This window comes from Phocoena phocoena, chromosome 1, assembly GCF_963924675.1.
Source record: "Phocoena phocoena chromosome 1, mPhoPho1.1, whole genome shotgun sequence".
Classification (NCBI taxonomy): domain Eukaryota; kingdom Metazoa; phylum Chordata; class Mammalia; order Artiodactyla; family Phocoenidae; genus Phocoena; species Phocoena phocoena.
This window is the reverse complement of record NC_089219.1, coordinates 133,098,112-133,114,872: the sequence shown is the minus strand read 5'-3', so window position 1 is coordinate 133,114,872 and position 16,761 is coordinate 133,098,112. Positions and strand designations below refer to the sequence as shown.

General features: G+C 45.8%; 1 protein-coding gene across 1 annotated transcript in view; it reads right to left on the bottom strand.

Moving 5' to 3' along the window:
• Positions 1–12,114: 12,114 nt before the first annotated feature.
• Positions 12,115–16,761, bottom strand: part of PAPPA2 (pappalysin 2) — a 281,960-nt gene continuing 277,313 nt past the window's right edge. Inside the window, exons 21-22 of the mRNA XM_065870845.1 lie at positions 14,361–14,459; positions 12,115–12,189 (exon numbers count right to left, since the gene is read on the bottom strand). Coding sequence (XP_065726917.1) covers positions 12,115–12,189; positions 14,361–14,459 — 174 coding nt within the window. The remainder of the gene's footprint in view (positions 12,190–14,360; positions 14,460–16,761) is intronic.

The following is a 16,761-nucleotide window of genomic DNA, read 5'->3' as shown; positions in this document are numbered from 1 at the left end:
GTGATGAATGCCTAACATTGATATGGAAATGCTGAATGGCAAAATGTGTGCCATGCATTTGTCTTCCCTAATTTATAGAAAAAGAATAGACACAGAATACCTAAAATCAGGACTATACAGGAAAATCATTTATGTATGCACCATAATATAAAATAATAATGTCATATAGCTTATATACAAAAGTGAATATAGGTTCATTGTGCAATGATAATGGAAATAGAGTGAGAACAAAAAACACATTTCTGAAACCTCTGGCCCCATTACTATGTGATCACTTTCACAGCATTTTATTTATGTTTTCTGAACTGTTCTTCTTTCATTTCTAAATCTGTATTTTAAGATAGTGTTAGTGGTGTTAATTTGGTATCTTAGGTGGCAGGAAACAAAGGATTTCAAAGTCCCCATCTGTTTCAGCCTCTTGCACAGTGTGTCAGTTAAGATGCAGTCAGGATTTCCACAGAGAGAATTGAATGTAGGGAATTGGTTAAAAGATACTGGAGGAGCAAAAGAGCAAAACTCTTTGAAATACTGAGATAACACAGAGGTATGAATAATTGCAAGAAGCAGCCACCGCTCTTGGACTCAGAGAACAAAGGGAGGAAACAGAAAGTAGGTTTCCTCAAGGAGAGGCCATTTGCTTGGTGATGGAGTTTCTTTGTGAGAACATAATAGAGCTGGTCCTTCAAGGGCACAGAGATGACAGAGACTAGAACCAACTGCTGCTGCCATGGTAAAGGGCCATTAGAAGGATGCTGCTGCTTGAACCGCAAGTAAACCCAAAGGAACCAACCCGTCCATTCTCCTTCTTTCTTCCAGTCTCCCTCTAGTGGCCCCTACTGATGAAACCTAACATGAAGCTGACAAAAAAGAACTGAAATTTGCAGTGTTTCAACAGCAGCATCACAAAGCAGAGGACAAGAGGGTGGGTTTGAGCTGAGAGACAGTAGCTTAACAACTGGCACAAGTGGCCTGAAGATTAAATGAGATAATGCTTTGGAGGCGCTTAGCACAATGCCTGGAACACACCTAGTAAATGCTCCACAGTATTGGTGCTCCCTGGCTGTCTTTACTGTTCTTAGACACTGAAATGGAGCCACATGTGCCACAGTCATTTATCCTTTCCCAGTAGCTTTTTCTTGACAACATGATAGGGTAGCAAGGAAACATGTTTCAAGTTTATACTATGCATTCTTTTTTCCCTGTGGTTTTTTTTTTAGGTAACACTGGTTTATACCATTACACGTTTCACGTGTACAACATTATATTTCAGCGTCTGTATGTACTACAACGTGCTATCTTTGAAACTGAACTTTCTCTGAGAGGTTTTACCATTTTATGTGAGATTTGTCACTGAAGATGTTGGTGTTTTTAATAGCGAGTAACATTGACTGATTGCTTATTATGTGCTAGGCACCATCTAATCACTTTGACATGGCTTCTCTTGTCTAATTCTCCCAACAAGCTTGTGGACAGATACTGTTAATATCTACATTCTACAGATGAGGAAAGTTGGAAATCTTAAGTAACTTTCCCAAGACCGTAAGGCAGGTAAGTATGGGAGCCAGAGCGTACCCTTTGGACTGCTCTCCGATGCTGCAGTGTGGATTTGGAACCTATGTGACATCAACAGGGTGATTCAACTAAACCAACAGCAAAACTTGACTGAACACGTTTTTTGTGTCTGTTGTTTCTCTTTGTTTTGTTTTGCTGATGTGGGGGTCGGGGTTTCCTTGTATGCAGCAGAACCGACAAAGGAGACTCGGCGATCTTTACATGTCCACGTCTTCCTGCTCCTTCCTGGTGTTCAGCAGGGCGTCAGTCCCTGCTGTGGAGAAGGCGTGGCTAGGGAGCTGGGCCTATGCACTTTCAAGGATTCTTGTGACGTGAGTTTATTGGCATGCATGGAAATGGAATTCCTCCCACGTCTGATCTCACTGACTTTTGTGTCTCTACTGGCGTAAAAGTCATTCCCGCCCTCCAGCCTGGTCGTATTCTCAGGCAGACCATTCCAACTACGCAGATGTCTCTACAGTTCTAGAACGGAAGCGTTCAACCACACCCATGGATCTACTGTGTCTACACCGCGGTAACCCCTGACCAAGGTCAGTCTAAAGCACTTCAGGTCTCTGGACCTTCCTCACTCTCGGGTATCAGACAGGGGAAGATGTTTTGATCCTCACCCTGTAGCTTCCGTGTCCCTTGACGACTAGGAAGGAATCTGAAGAGACCCACAGTAGAGGTGTTGGCGATGGAGCTGACTGGTGTGGGGCAAGGAGAGGGGAACATAAAGAAAGGGCATTTGGCTGCCCCAGCAATACCAGCAAACACTCAAAGGAGAGGGTGTAGCCCAGAACTTAACAAAGTGCCACTGGGTTTGAGCAGCCGCGGGAATGTCTGAGTGGAACTTCATCCTCCCCACAGAGCCTGGGCTGAGGCCACAAGCAAGGAGTGCCCTAGCTCTCAGGACTCCTCAGGACGAAGACAGGCACGGAAAAGACAAGCTGACCTCCCAGGTGTGGGTTTTCCTCTCCCCCGGGGCACAGAATGGGGACCTCCCAGAAGAAATTTGGGAAACTCCACAAAAAGCCAAGAGAGACGTGATCTACAAATTATTTTTCCCCCCCCAAAATTCTGAGCTGGACATTCTTCAGGGAATGAGCGGGCACTTTGAAAGTTCTTCCCCGCAAAAGTTCACTTCTGTCTTTTCCTTTGCTGCCTGCCCTTCTCCAGCGTGGTATTCTCACTGTGGGCATGGACCTGGGATCTCAAAACCCTCACGGTTGGATCAAACAGAAGACAGATCCGTGGTGTGTGTTAGCCACAGGAATGGGCAGCAGTGGGTTGAAGAGGCGAGTCTGGAAAGACGCTGGCGCCGGGAGAGATAAGACCACAAGGACAGTGAGGGGGTGGGACTGGCATGACTTGAAGAGCTGGTGTTGGGGAGCACACAAGAGCCTGAGGTCAAGGCGGGGTCTGTGTCTGAAGCCCAGCGCTTAGATGAGGCTTCACGAGCCAGGAGATTCATAAAATCCTGATAATAATGAGGTATTGTGGACAACTGCTGGCCAAGTTGTTTATGAGGAAGGAGGCCTGGAACTCCCTTCTAGAGCCTGGAAAAGATATTGCCAGAATCTGATCTTGCCTTCACCTCCAGGTCTTGCCAGACTCAACCCTTCTCCAGATTCAACTCTTTCCTGTCCGATTTCCTCTTCCCCGAAGCCTTAACTAGCTTAGAGGAAACTCTTGTCTGAGCTATAGCATGAATGGAAACTGGAAACAAGCGGTGAGATTTTAAGTACACCTGAAATGGTAATAGGAAGGTACTGGGCACTTCAATGGAAAAGAAGGAAGGAAATTCTTTCACTAATAAATATTTATTATTAATAAGTATTTATTGAACTCCAGCCGTGCTATGGGAAAGAAACTCACACGGAACACTTTGTATACCAAGTGCTTTCAAGGGTTACTAAGGTTACCCTATTGAGTGCTCATAATAGCCCTGCAAATGTAAACTCATCCCCGCTTTATAAACGGGCCCTAAAAGACTCATCTGCCCAACGTCTCCTTGAACTGCGAGTCCACACTAGGTCTTCAGCCTGAGGTCTGTACTCTCCGAATGATCAAGATGAATACATAAATGCCTACGATTTCTACCAAAATTTACTTTGAGTCAGTCAAGTCCTGATGCCTTGGTACCTCCAGGAATGTCATTTACATCTAGAGGAAACCTTGTTACTCTCCCCAAGCCACGATCCTTGCCTGGGGCCCTCTTTACTTCGTGAAGGTAAATTGTCTAAAACTACAATTAGTATGGGTGGATCCAGTTTGCTTATTCGTGAGTATGCTGCCCAGGCAGAGCCCCAGGACATGCTCTGGCATCAACACGACCCTCTAAAATTGTGAATAAATTACATTTCTTGATGACATAGTTTAAACAATTTTTTTCCTCCCCTTAATACTTGGAATCAGGGTCACATTCTAACTATTTAATCTGGGGCCTCGAACTGGCACATAGCATGGCTTTAAATGAAATTATATTTAAAACATAGCCAAAGGTTCATAGAACACTTAATTGCATGTGAGCATGTGAGTGTGTGTATATGGGTGTGTGTGTGTATGTGTGTGTGTGTGTGTGTGTGTGTGTGTGAGAGAGAGAGAGAGAGAGAGAGAGAGAGAGAGAGAGGAATACCCATTAGAATAATTCACATCCCAGGCTAAAAGAAACTCAAAAGCCAGCCAATCACCATCCCCACTACTCTCTTCCTCCTGTACCAGGGATACTTCTATTGATCTCGGGTAATAATACTTATAATCACCATTTTAAAAGTGCCTCCATGGGGACTTGCCTGGTGGCACAGTGGTTAAGAATCCGCCTGCCAATGCAGGGGACACGGGTTCGAGCCCTGGTCCAGGAAGATCCCATATGCCGCAGGAGCAACTAAGCCCATGTGCCACAACTACTGAGCCTGCGCTCTAGGGCCCGCATGCCACAACTACTGAAGCCCACACGCCTAGAGCCCATGCTCCACAGCAAGAGAAGCCACCGCAGTGAGAAGCCCGCATACCGCAACGAAGAGTATTCCCCGCTTGCCGCAACTAGAGAAAGCCCGTGTGCAGCAACAAAGACCCAACGCAACCAAAAAATAAATAAATAAATTTATAAAAAAGAGAAAGAAAAAAGTGCCTCCATGGAAGGCACTTCATAATTATCGTAGTAAACCTGCATGAAAATTCTCTAAGTTAGGAATTATCATGCCATTTTACAGATGGGAAAGTTGAGTCTTAAGCCATTAAATAACTTGCTCAAGATCAATTCACTTCATCTCAGGTCAGGTTGTCTCTTAGATTCTCAATCTTGCCTAATCGACAGTTGCTGCTTCTTCCTAATCCATGTGGACTACACATCTAAAAGCAAAATGTGCACATCTTAGCTGAGCTAAAGCAGACCTCAACATAAAACTGACCGACATACCCTGAATTCAATGGTCAGCTTCAAAATGAGTCATTTTGAAACTATGCACTCACAACCCAGTCTTCTGTGTTGGCCCTGTGTTATCCTTGCTCAGACTATTGTTAAAGAACCAGTCAAAGCATAAAACTCGAGTGTCCACAGACCCACCCACCCCCCTCCAACCCCAAACGCAACATCTTCGTTTCTTTTGATTCTCACATTCCCAGAATCAGGATTGGGATTCAATTCAGCAAATTTTAAGGTTTTATTCAGGCAAGGCACTGTGCAAGGCAGTGTCAGAGATCCAAAATCAAGTAAGATGGTGTTCGTAGGGCCACAGTGTAGAGATGTAAAGTGGTGTCTTGCCCGAGGCTGCCTGGTCCAGGGGGTGAATACGGCCAGAAATCCAGCCCATGCTATACGTTTCAAGCCATGCTCTCTGACATTGGTTTGCTTTCACTCAGATGAAGGGGAGCTTTTTTTTTATTTCTCAGAAAAGGTATCGCATGGTCTAGTGGAGCCCTGAGTTCACCTGGCTTCGAAGAGTTTACGATTGAATAGGAGGGAAAGATAAGAACACAGGTAACAAAACATCAGTCCATCAGGTTGATGATCCTGGGGGAGGACAATACGGAGCCATGGACACAGTAAGTCTCATCGGATGGGGCAGGAAGCACAGCTTCACGGAACTGGAGGACACGAGAGGGGACTGGGAAATGAGCAGCTTTGGGGCATGTGGAGATGGAGGGAGGGCATTCAGGTCCGGGATTAGCACAAGCAGAACCAGGAGCCTCAGGGGCTGTGGGCGCATCCTCTCTGACTGGAAGGCGGGGGCGGGGGGTGGTGTGTGGCCGGGGAGGACCACTAGTTGGGAAGCAGCGGGAAGCCAGTGTAACAGGTTGGCTGTGCTGAGAGTGGTTTGATCCTTCAGGACAGGCAGACACCGTGAGCTCCTTTCCCTGAGTCCCGGGTGACCGGACGAAAGGTGTGCTACAGGAGGAATGATGTGGAAGCCTCGTGCCAACGGACTGCTGGGGAAGAGACAGGAGAAGGGACCTGGCTTGGTGACGTTACCATGGCAGTTGAGGAGGTGATGGCAGCCCAAGCGGGGGTGAGAGGAAGGCAAACCGGAAGGAGGAGGATGGATGTGAGAGCAAGCACAGGCGATGGATTATGTGCAGGTACAGAGAAACTGGTGTGGGAAACAATTTCCCTCCAAGGAAAAGCCAGAGAGTCCTTACCGCGGCTAGGGAGACCCTCTGTGACCCTCCCCATCCCCCAGCCCTCTCTGCCCTCACCTGCATCCCTCGCTCTGCTCTTCTGCAGACAACACTAAGCTCTCTCCCACCTCACTTCTGCTGCCCCCTGTTCTGGCTCACTCTCCCCGCAGGTATTCACGGGGCAGCTGACTTCCTGCTGTTGAGAAGCATTCACAGACCTTCCCTATAGAAACTAGCACTTACCCAGCCCGGACCCCCTTTACCCCACGTACTGCACCTGAGTTTTCTTTGTAGCACTCTTCACTGTATAGTCTGTCTCCACCAATGTCTTTCCAAATAAGGAGCTTTGTTTTGTTCACTGCCGTATCCCTAGCACCTGGCACAGAATAGGTGCTCAATAAGTATTTATTGATATCACCAGCTATTTGGGTATTTTTTTGCTTCACTCAAGTCAGAACAGTCCAGATATAAAATGTGTAGCCCTGGGAGACAGTGATTTCCTTAATACTAGACTGATTCACAATTAGGCAGGACAACCCATGGTAGGAGGGCTTCCCTGGTGGCGCAGTGGTCGAGAGTCCGCCTGCCGATGCAGGAGACACGGGTTCGTGCCCCAGTCTGGGAGGATCCCACATGCCGCAGAGTGGCTGGGCCCGTGAGCCATGGCCGCTGAGCCTGCGCGTCCGGAGCCTGTGCTCCGCAACGGGAGAGGCCACAACAGTGAGAGGCCCGCGTATCGCAAAAAAAAAAAAAAAAAAAAAAAAAAAAAGAATGAACTCTGCCATTGTCATACCAGTTCTTACTTAACACTGGCAATGTAACCCGAGGATCTAGTGGCAGGATCAAGGGGAAAACAAACAAAAAAAGGGATCATCAGCAAATCACGCACACTTGGAAACAATCATTATGTTCGAATGAGTCTTAACTTTGTTCCAAATACCCAGGGCATGTGTAGGTTTTATGGGTGTGGACATATATTACAAGATACAAGATTCTCATCACCATCCCTTTTTCTGAGCCAACCGTTGGGCAAACGGAAATGTTATCGGTCCAGAACCAGTGGTCTTCTTGGGGTGACATAAAAAGAGATGACCCAAAGCCAGATCCAGAGATGCCCTGGAGTTATTTATAAGTGAAAAGCCATATTACCCTCCTGCCATCCTGAGCCCCTCAACATCTGATTGGCTGGAATCTTAGAGTAGTGAGTCTCCCAGCTGACAGGTGACTCATCATGTCATTTAAGTTTGTCAGTCAGTGGAAACCAGAGGTCCAAAGTCTCTCTCCAGGACTCTCCCTGGGGAAACTATTAGGGAGAAGGCAGCCTTGCCAGATGTCTCAGCCCAGCTGGCCTAATGGGCATGTGCAGGGCATCTGCTTATACTCAGGGCCTGGCATGAGCAGAGGGCCCTGGAACGATTCTCTAGGTTTGCTGTCAGTTTTCTTACCATCAGCTACTAAGAAAGCCACCGGTAAACCAATGAGCACCTTGAAATATAAACAAGTAAAAAGACATTTAACTTTCCCATTTCAGCTGGGAAAATCTGAGTTCATTCTGGGTCTAGTGGGCTGGACTTCATGTAGTGGAAAGTACATCACATTTGGAGACAGAAAAGTTGGATTCCCATCCCAACCTGCACTTAGTAATATGAACTTAAATTTTTCTTTTTTTCTTTTTTTTTTTTTTGCGGTACGCGGGCCTCTCAGTGCTGTGGCCTCTCCCGTTGCGGAGCACAGGCTCCGGACGCGCAGGCTCAGCGGCCATGGCTCACGGGCCCAGCCGCTCCGCAGCATGTGAGATCCTCCCGGACCGGGGCAGGAACCCGTGTCCCCTGCATCGGCAGGCGGACTCTCAGCCACTGCGCCACCAGGGAAGCCCTCTATCTGGCTTTTAAACTGATTTTATCAAAAAGCAAAGACATGCTCTTTCTTCAGAAGCTTACTCCTCCTGGCTTCCCTTTTCTGTCAGTGATGATAACCTTTATGGGTATAAAGATAACGCAGAGTCATTGTCTTTGACATCTCTCTCCACTTCTCCTTTGCCTTTTCCCATCCTATGAACCATCGTTTTTCTTTTCCTTCTTTTATCTATCTTGGTGTCTCACAGAACCAGGCTTGACTCTAGTGCCAGGCATATGACCTTAAGGAACTTTCTTTACACACTGACACTTGGTGTCCACATCTGTGAAATGAAATAGTGGAAGTTGCAGATCTGTCTGTGAGGATTAAATCAGATTGCCTTTGCCAAATGCAGGGCACATGTGAGCTGAGTTCTCCCTTCTAGCTAAGTTGGATGCCCCAGGGACGTCTGCTATCACCCAGCCTTTTCCCCTTCCTGCTTCCATAGGGTCAACCCTGTTCTTCACTTTGCCTGGACTCTTCTCTCCCCCCTTTCCCATTTCTGCCTGTCAAGCTCGTATGCATCCTTCATGGACCATCTTTCAAATACTCCCTGCCTTTGGCATCCAGAGGTGACGCTACTGCCTCTGGACTGTAAATGATTCTTGCATTTTATTCCTACAACTCATGAGGCACTTGACATGACTACTGTGTACTCTGCTTTTGTATATGTCATCTCTTCTTGTGAACTTTCATGTTTATCTTCCTTATGCATACCATTTACTTAATAAATAGTTTTCAAGTGACTGAAAAGAATCATCAGTTAATCAATGATGGATGTCCAGACCTGAAACGAGCAAATGAAGTGCTCTAGCAATTTGGAAGTGATGGAATGATTTAAACGAAGAATAAGACACCAAAGACACTTCCCATTTTGTGTGCTGATTTTTTAATGAATATTTTATAATCTTACAAAATAACTGGCTGTAGCTGTTTTACGTTACAATACAGTAGATAGCTCCTTTCACTGTGTTCCCAATCAAGCCAGCCCCTTGGGATGCTAACTGACACACTCAATAGTGATCTCACAGAGGAGAGGACATGCCAAATCCAATGCCTTGTAGTGGGGGGGAAGGAAAAGAGAGAATCAAGAATAGCTCTTTACTTGCATGTACAAGTTTGTCAGCTGACCATTCTCCCCACTCTGCCCTCTCAGCTCTCTAGTTGGAAACGGCCACACTAATCATCAGAGTCATCCAGCCCTAGGCAACCTGGACCCCGGCGCTCCTAGTTACTGGGAAAAAGAAGAAGCAGAGAAGTGATTTTGGAACAAGGAAACAAATGGAAGAGCCTCTGGGAGAGGCCCTCTGTGGCCCCACGTATGGGGGAGAGCAGCAGAACGCAGACCACCACATGGAGTGAGTGTGAGTTAATATCCACTGGGGATTTGTGACCGTGGTGTCTTAGAGCTTCAACTTTATTAGTGACCTGAGGAGCCCGAAGCACTAGGCTCCAGGGACAAAGGCTGGAAGAACCTGCCATCTATGAATGGCCAGGACTGACTTGGGCTGGGCAGCCTGTAGCCTGAAAGGCTTTCCACACACCCCCCAGAACCCTCCTCTCACCTTCCCGGGGCAGCGATGGAGTGCAGATGTTGCCAACAGAGAATGAAATATTTTAAAATGAAGTACGAAAGAGAAATGTTCTCACTGTAACTCCTGTGGGAAGACTGAGCCCAGATCCATGCTGGCATGAACCACAGGCTCTGTATTCCTGGGGCTTGGGGTGGGAGGGGGTGGGGGGGGGTGGGTGGGTGGATGTAGCCTTCCTGAGCTGGGCGAAGCGTAGGATAACTCTCAAGCTCAGACATGGCAGGATTCCCCTGCACGGAGTTTGACATGCTTCAAGAAATTTGGATAACCATCTTACAACTGTTTTAAAATGAAGAATCTAAACTCTTCTACTGTCCTTTCCATATTGAAGCCTATCAGAATCCCAGAAATAAATATTCTCTTCTTGGGGGCACTAAATGTGAACCCAGATAAGGAACAGTAGGTATCTCGGCTATTGTTTCCATTACGGCTGGAAATACAGAGAACAAGAGTATTTTGGATGGGCAGACTCTGGTCTTTCCCTTCCCCGGTGACCTTGCCACCCTCATTTCAGATCCCCACAGATAAATATGTTGTTCTTTCCTACGTGAAGTCTGGCTCAAGACAGTGGGGGAAGCATTTCTTCTTTCTATTGATATTTGCACAGCCACTGCTTTCGGGGTTGATGGGAAGAATAGAAAACTGTGGTCAGAGCCAAAGGGCAGGCGATCCAGGGAGACCAAGGCTGCCCTTGAACTTTTGCCTGTTCTTCCCTTCCTGAGATGATAAACTGGGGTGTTGAACAAGAAACTAGCTCCTTACTTTCTTTCCCCAAGGCCTAACCCATAAATCGTCACTAAAGAACAACTGCAGGAGACCACGTGCAAAATGAGTCAGCCCAGGACGTAAACAGAGGCAGGTTAACGCGGTCATTTCACATACAGTCCATCTATTGAACAAGAAAGAGGGTAACAACGACAAAATGGACCCTAAGCAGCTGAAATTCTTCTCTCTCCCCACAGAGTGTCACCCTTGCTCCATGTTATTTTCATAGCTTGCTCAAAGTGCTCTCTCTGGGACACATTTGACACATCACACTTGAATAGAATTTACCTCCGAGTCTGCATTGTTCAAAAGAAAGATCCCCTTTGGTCTGCTGTGGAGACTCGGAACGAGGCTGAGTCTCCTTGACTCAATTCATCCTCCAGCCCTGGGCTCTGATTTACCCTGACTTCTCCCCTGTCTATGGCCTCCTCCAAACCTGCCTGTTCTTCAGTTTCCTCCACCTTTCCCCGATGTCATTTCCATGACATTTTTTCCCCAGAAAGTCAACAATAGGTCATGTGGCTGTGGATGATGGCCAGGCTTGGAGACTTAGGAAAAGGGAGACCACAGGCCAAGTATGAGGCATGCGTGAGTTCCTGTAATCCTGGTGATGATGGGAGAGTGAGCCTACATACAGACTTGTGGACTGAGTGACTGGCTGAGAGCCACACTTGGAACAGGCACCTGTGGAAGTGCAGAAAATCCTGGGCCTCACCAACTGCAAAGAAGAGTTCCAAGAACTGAAGAGAATGTATTCTTTTTGGATGGATACTCAAGAACCATAGTCTAGTTTTCCTGGACCCATCACCAATGGATAACCCCACCCACCTTTCCATGCCTTTTAGTATTATCATTCCAAGCCCCCATCTCCTCAAACTGGGCTCAGCTCCCAGTTCATAAAAAGATGATTAGCTGACATGTGATTATCAAAAACTCCATCTAATCTCTCCCTTTCCTTCCCCAGCTCCCTCTCAGCCTGCCAATCCCTAGGAATAGAAAGATTGCAGAAGAACATGTCTTTCGGTCCTCAAACCCTCAGCATTCATTTTGGACGTGAACTTCACAGCAGCATGTGTGGAACAATGGATAATTTTTAGCTTAGTAGACAGCAAAAAATATAATATATATAATATATTTATATCATTATGTTTAAATACTTATAAAGAATTAATAACTAACCTCATTATTACTAAGGGAGACTACACAAAGAAAGGGAGAGAGCCAGTTTAGATTAGACGAGCCCTGAAAGATGGCCATCCATTCAAAATGGGTATTAGCAGAGTGTCCCTGGCAACTTCTCTTCTAGTATTTTGGTATTGGTTTACAAGTTGGGTGGGGCTGAATAGTTGGCAGGGTGCAGAGTGGGGAGCAGGGCAAGAGTTGAGGATGGGATTTGATGATAGAATATAAATGGGGAAGGAGGGTCCTTGTATATATATCATATTTCTCTTTCCACTTTAAATCAACTGCCTCTTTGAAGAAATGTTTGCCTGTGATCCTTACTTGGGCTACTTGACGCAATAGTTGGCACCTATAAACGTCCTCTTGCATTTCTTATAGGATCCTTGGTGTTCTTCTTCCTTCCTTCATTTCATGACCTTTCTTCTTCATTGATCTTTTGTTTCCTTTTGTGGAGGCCTCTGATTCTTACTGCCTCCAGGGCAGTGGAAGGAGGGGCTTGATCCCACAGTTACAGGTTTTCTTCCGCCTTCGGGTCTCGGCAGGTGCATTCATCCAGATCACAGTCAGCAGCAAATGGAATGACCTAGGAGAAATCAAAGAGAAGTTGCAATCACTCATTTTTGCACCAAGCATCACACTTTCAACCAGCTTTTGCTTTTTTTTCTCACTTGGTCCCAGAGGAAGTGTGGGATTGCGTGTTAGTATCACAGAACTGAAATTAACACTCAGTTCTTTCACTTACACACCATGTCTCCTTAGGCAAGGTAGACCTTCCTTGCTTCACTTTCTTTATATATAAAGTGGGAGGGCAACAGCAACTACCCAAGAGGGTGTTAGTGTAGTTTAAATAAGATGATGGATATGAAACACACATTTCCAGGCACCTCTAATATCTGTTACTACTACTTCTAATATTACCACTAGTGTTCAAAACTACTGCTGTTAATGTTTTTGTTGTTATCAATCTTCACAAAATCTTTGTAAAGTAGGTAAGAGGAACGTTAGTATTTTCTTCTTACAGGGAAGGTCAAGAGAGGTAGGATGACTTAACTCAAGGTCATGACACTACTACCTGGAAAACCAAGGCTCTGTTACCTAGCTCTATGTCTTCTACTTTTTTGATGTTCTTGGGGCCATAGAATCATCTCTTCTATCTTCATAAGCTTGAGGTTTTGCCCTTCTTGAACCCAGGATATACTTTGGCTTGGTGAAACAATGCATCTTTCTACCCGTTGTTTGTGGCTAGATTGCCTTCCTGCTATGTAATTATCCCTCCTCCAGGTCAGAGATGGTCCAGCAAAAGTTGCTCTCTTCCTGCTTGCACTGCTACCAACAGATAATCATACTTTTTGAGTGTCCATAATTAGCTTCAGAGAGAACTGAGCATTCAGGAGACATGATGTAAAAGTGGCAAAGATTCTGCTCTTTGGGCATGGATAGTCAAATGAAACAACAATACATCCGCATATTATTTAATAGTCCAAGTACACTGAAGAGATAGGCTGGGTGACTGGGCAAGTGGGCTGGAGAACGGGTGGTGGGGTTTGAGGAAATTTCCCAGCATATTTTCACATATGAATTAAATGTAATTTAGGAGTCAACAGGGGTGAAATGCTTTTTCAATCCTGACTCATGTGTATACTGGCCACAGGCACCAAAATCCATTAAAGAAAAACCCTAGATCTGCTGAGTGTGAGATGGAGATGGGGAGAGAACTGATTGCTTTCTTCCGAAGTGGTTATGCCTTCCTGAGTAGAAATGGGATCCTTGACCAGTTACTTTCTTCAAGTGAGACCAGGAACTAGTTGGCATGATGTCTGACCTGCAATCCAAGCTCTTGATCTGTTTCTCATGGTTTGGGATTTGCTGGTTTTTAGAGCAAAAGGGGGCCAAACTGAACAGTGATACAAAAGTCCCCGAGCTCTCTGCACTCAATAAGTTAATTCATGTCAGTGGTGAGAACAATGCTGGCACAGAGTGAGCCATCAGTAAATATTAGCCATTAGGAGGAGTATTCAGGTCTGTGTAGAGGTGATCATGCAGACGTGACTTTATTGTGGAGACACATACAAGGAAGGAAACATTCTTGTGTATTTCTGATTCGTCAAATCGGCCAACTAGCGTCAGTTATCTTTGGAGCTCTTGGGTTTTCATCCATATTATTCCAAATTTTCAGCCTATTCAATTTTATAGGCTTAGAATAAGCATATCTTCTATTTTAATAGAGTCCAGAGCAACAGGATAAAAGGCATCAAGAAAAGGGCTACTGCTCAGGATACAGCGGGGGAGGGCTCCAGGTAGCTTGTGGTGTCTGCTCAACATACACCTGCAATATGCTTGTGATACACTTTATAGGATTATTCATTTAGCTGTGAAGTGTAAAAGTAAGTGGATACCACTTCATGGAGAATCCTGCCTCTCCAAGGAGTGACGGCCATTTTTCCCTACCTACAGAAACTTTTCCTGGGCAATGACAAGCAGGTGGGAGTCTTTGAGCGGCAGAAGCATGGCTTTTCTCTAGCAGTTACAGGACTGACAATGAGAGACTAGTATTTTCTAACAACCTATCCTAAAATTACTATCCTTAATCCTGTCCCTGTAGAAGCTCCAATGTTTGTTCGTTATCATTCCCTCTTCTTGACTGTTGAAGGAAAACAAATTATGATGCACCACGAAGGAGAGCTAGCCAAAGCTCCTGCCTCTATTCCTGGAGCTGCTACCCTCTCCCTCCCACTCCCAGGTGCCCTCACTTACCTTCTTGGAGGAGAGCGTGGAAGAGCAGCAGTCTCCCCCATCATAGTGGCAGTAGGCCCGGTTATTGATGGTATCACACCAACCATCTGCTTGGAAAGGCTGGTAAGGAGGCAGCAAGTCACGGTCTAAGTACAACTTCACTCTGCTTCATTCACCCTATTCTCCCGCTCATCCCACCCCCAACATAATCCATGGAACTCGAGACATTATTATGGGAGAGCACCAAAGGGGGCAGGGTAAAAATTGATGTAACACTCTCAAGAAGTTGAAAAGTCTCAAGATAAGACCATTGGATCGAAGGAATTGTCAGATTTCACAACGAGTATCTGCTCCTGGCCTACTCTAGGGACCAGGATGGTTCATTTAATTCCTTGATCAACTTTTTCACCTTCTCGTAATAGTAGGTCTTTACATCATTAGGTAGGTTACAAAATATTTTCACACATGTTAACTCTGTTGATCATCAGGAAAACCTGTGCATCAGGCAGGTTTGGCTTTTAAAGTCCCATTCTATCAGTGAGGAAATGGGGATAAATAGAGATGACAAAAATTACTCCAGGTCACACAGCTAGGTCAAGCAGAGTTTAGGCTTAGAAGTCATGTGTCTTGATTTTTGATTTTTTGCTGCTTCTCACAGATTAAGGACCATAACCCCCATCTCTTCTGGTACTTGTACTTAGAGACCCTAACAGGCGTGGGTTGCTATAGACTCCAATGATGTTCGTCCAGAATGCGGTGGTCCTAGGGTTTGGGACACCGGTGCTGGAACACAAATCATCCCACATGTACAGCTACTTCATGCATAGCAGGTAGACACAGGGTTAGAGCAGAGGAAGCCAAACGGTTTCCATCTACTCCTGTTACTGCTGCAAGTTAACAGGAACCAAAATGGGAAAGGGGCCCAGGCCAAACCAGAGTTAGTGGAGTGTTTCACCCCAAAAGGGAATGTATGACAAGAACAGCACTGTTTCTCTAGAACCACTCTCAGGGGACAGTGTCCCACGGCATCCTGGAGGGTGCGCCAGCCCAGGCAGCCCACCTACTCACAGTCACATTAGCCGCTCCCCACCCTGAGTGGATACCCAATTGCGAAGCCTCAGGAAGCATCTCGTAGTCAAGCTCTTTGGGCCACAGGACAGTCAGCAGACTCTTGAGGCCTGAGGCCACCTTCCAGTTCACATATTCAAATCACTTTCTCTTCCCCCACCCTCCTTAAATGTCAAATAGAAGGACTTTTCCCTATTTCACTCTGCGTTGATGAGATAGATCACTAAAGTAAAAAATGGCCATTAAGGGACTTCCCTGGTGGCGCAGTGGTTAAGGATCCGCCTGCCAATGCTAGGGGACATGGGTTCGAGTCCTGGTCCGGGAAGATCCCACATGCCACGGAGCAACTAAGCCCGTGCGCCGCAACTACTGAGCCTGCGCTCTAGAGCCCACGAGCCACAACTACCGAGCCCATATGCCACAACTACTGAAGCCCGCGCGCCTAGAGCCCGTGCTCCGCAACAAAAGAAACCACCGCAATGAGAAGCCCGTGCACCACAACGAAGAGTAGCCCCCGCTCGCCGCAACTAGAGAAAGCCCGCGCACAGCAACGAAGACCCAACGCAGCCAAAAATAAATAAATAAATACAATTTTTTTTTAATGGCCATTAAATAATTTTCAGCAATTGAGTTACATCAGAATGAGCTCATCCAAGTTATTTCTTCAATGTTTTGATTTATTCTATGGGGTCCTGAGGTCACTTGAACATCATTCCAGATGTATACCAGTTTGCGAACCTCTGAGAAGCTGCTACTTGTGGGGTGGAACTCAACAGCTGTCACACAGCTGCACAGCAATGTCAGTTGAGAGCAGGAAGTGAAAATGAATTCTGTTCTCAACACACGCCTCACTGGGATAAAAGACATAGATTTTGAGATGAGCATTTGTCTTTAACCCTGGAGCCAGTTACTCTGGCTCTGGAGAACTTGGAAGAACTACATAATCATAACTTGAATCTACAATGGCAGCCAAATAGGAGTCAAAATACAACTAGCTGCATCCTTAACACCTATAGATGCCCTTGGGTTCTCCTGGGAGGACCAGATACATCCATTGAGATTCCCCCAGAAGTTTCTTTTTCCAGTGTGTGGAGTATATCTTCCTCATCTAACACTGCATCTGTTACTTTTCCTCCAACCCTGACTGACTCATTGGCAAAACTTCATCTGCTTCTTCTTTCTTTTTCATGTAATCGTCTATAAAAATCCAAAGAGCACCCAGAATACTTCTCCTACATGTAAAAGTATGGTCTTCAATATGGAGGATTAAAGGGAGATCTAAAGATCTTCCTTTTCATAAGAACAACTTAGACATTTGAATGGATTAATAAAAGATCCTGGGAATCTTTCTTTC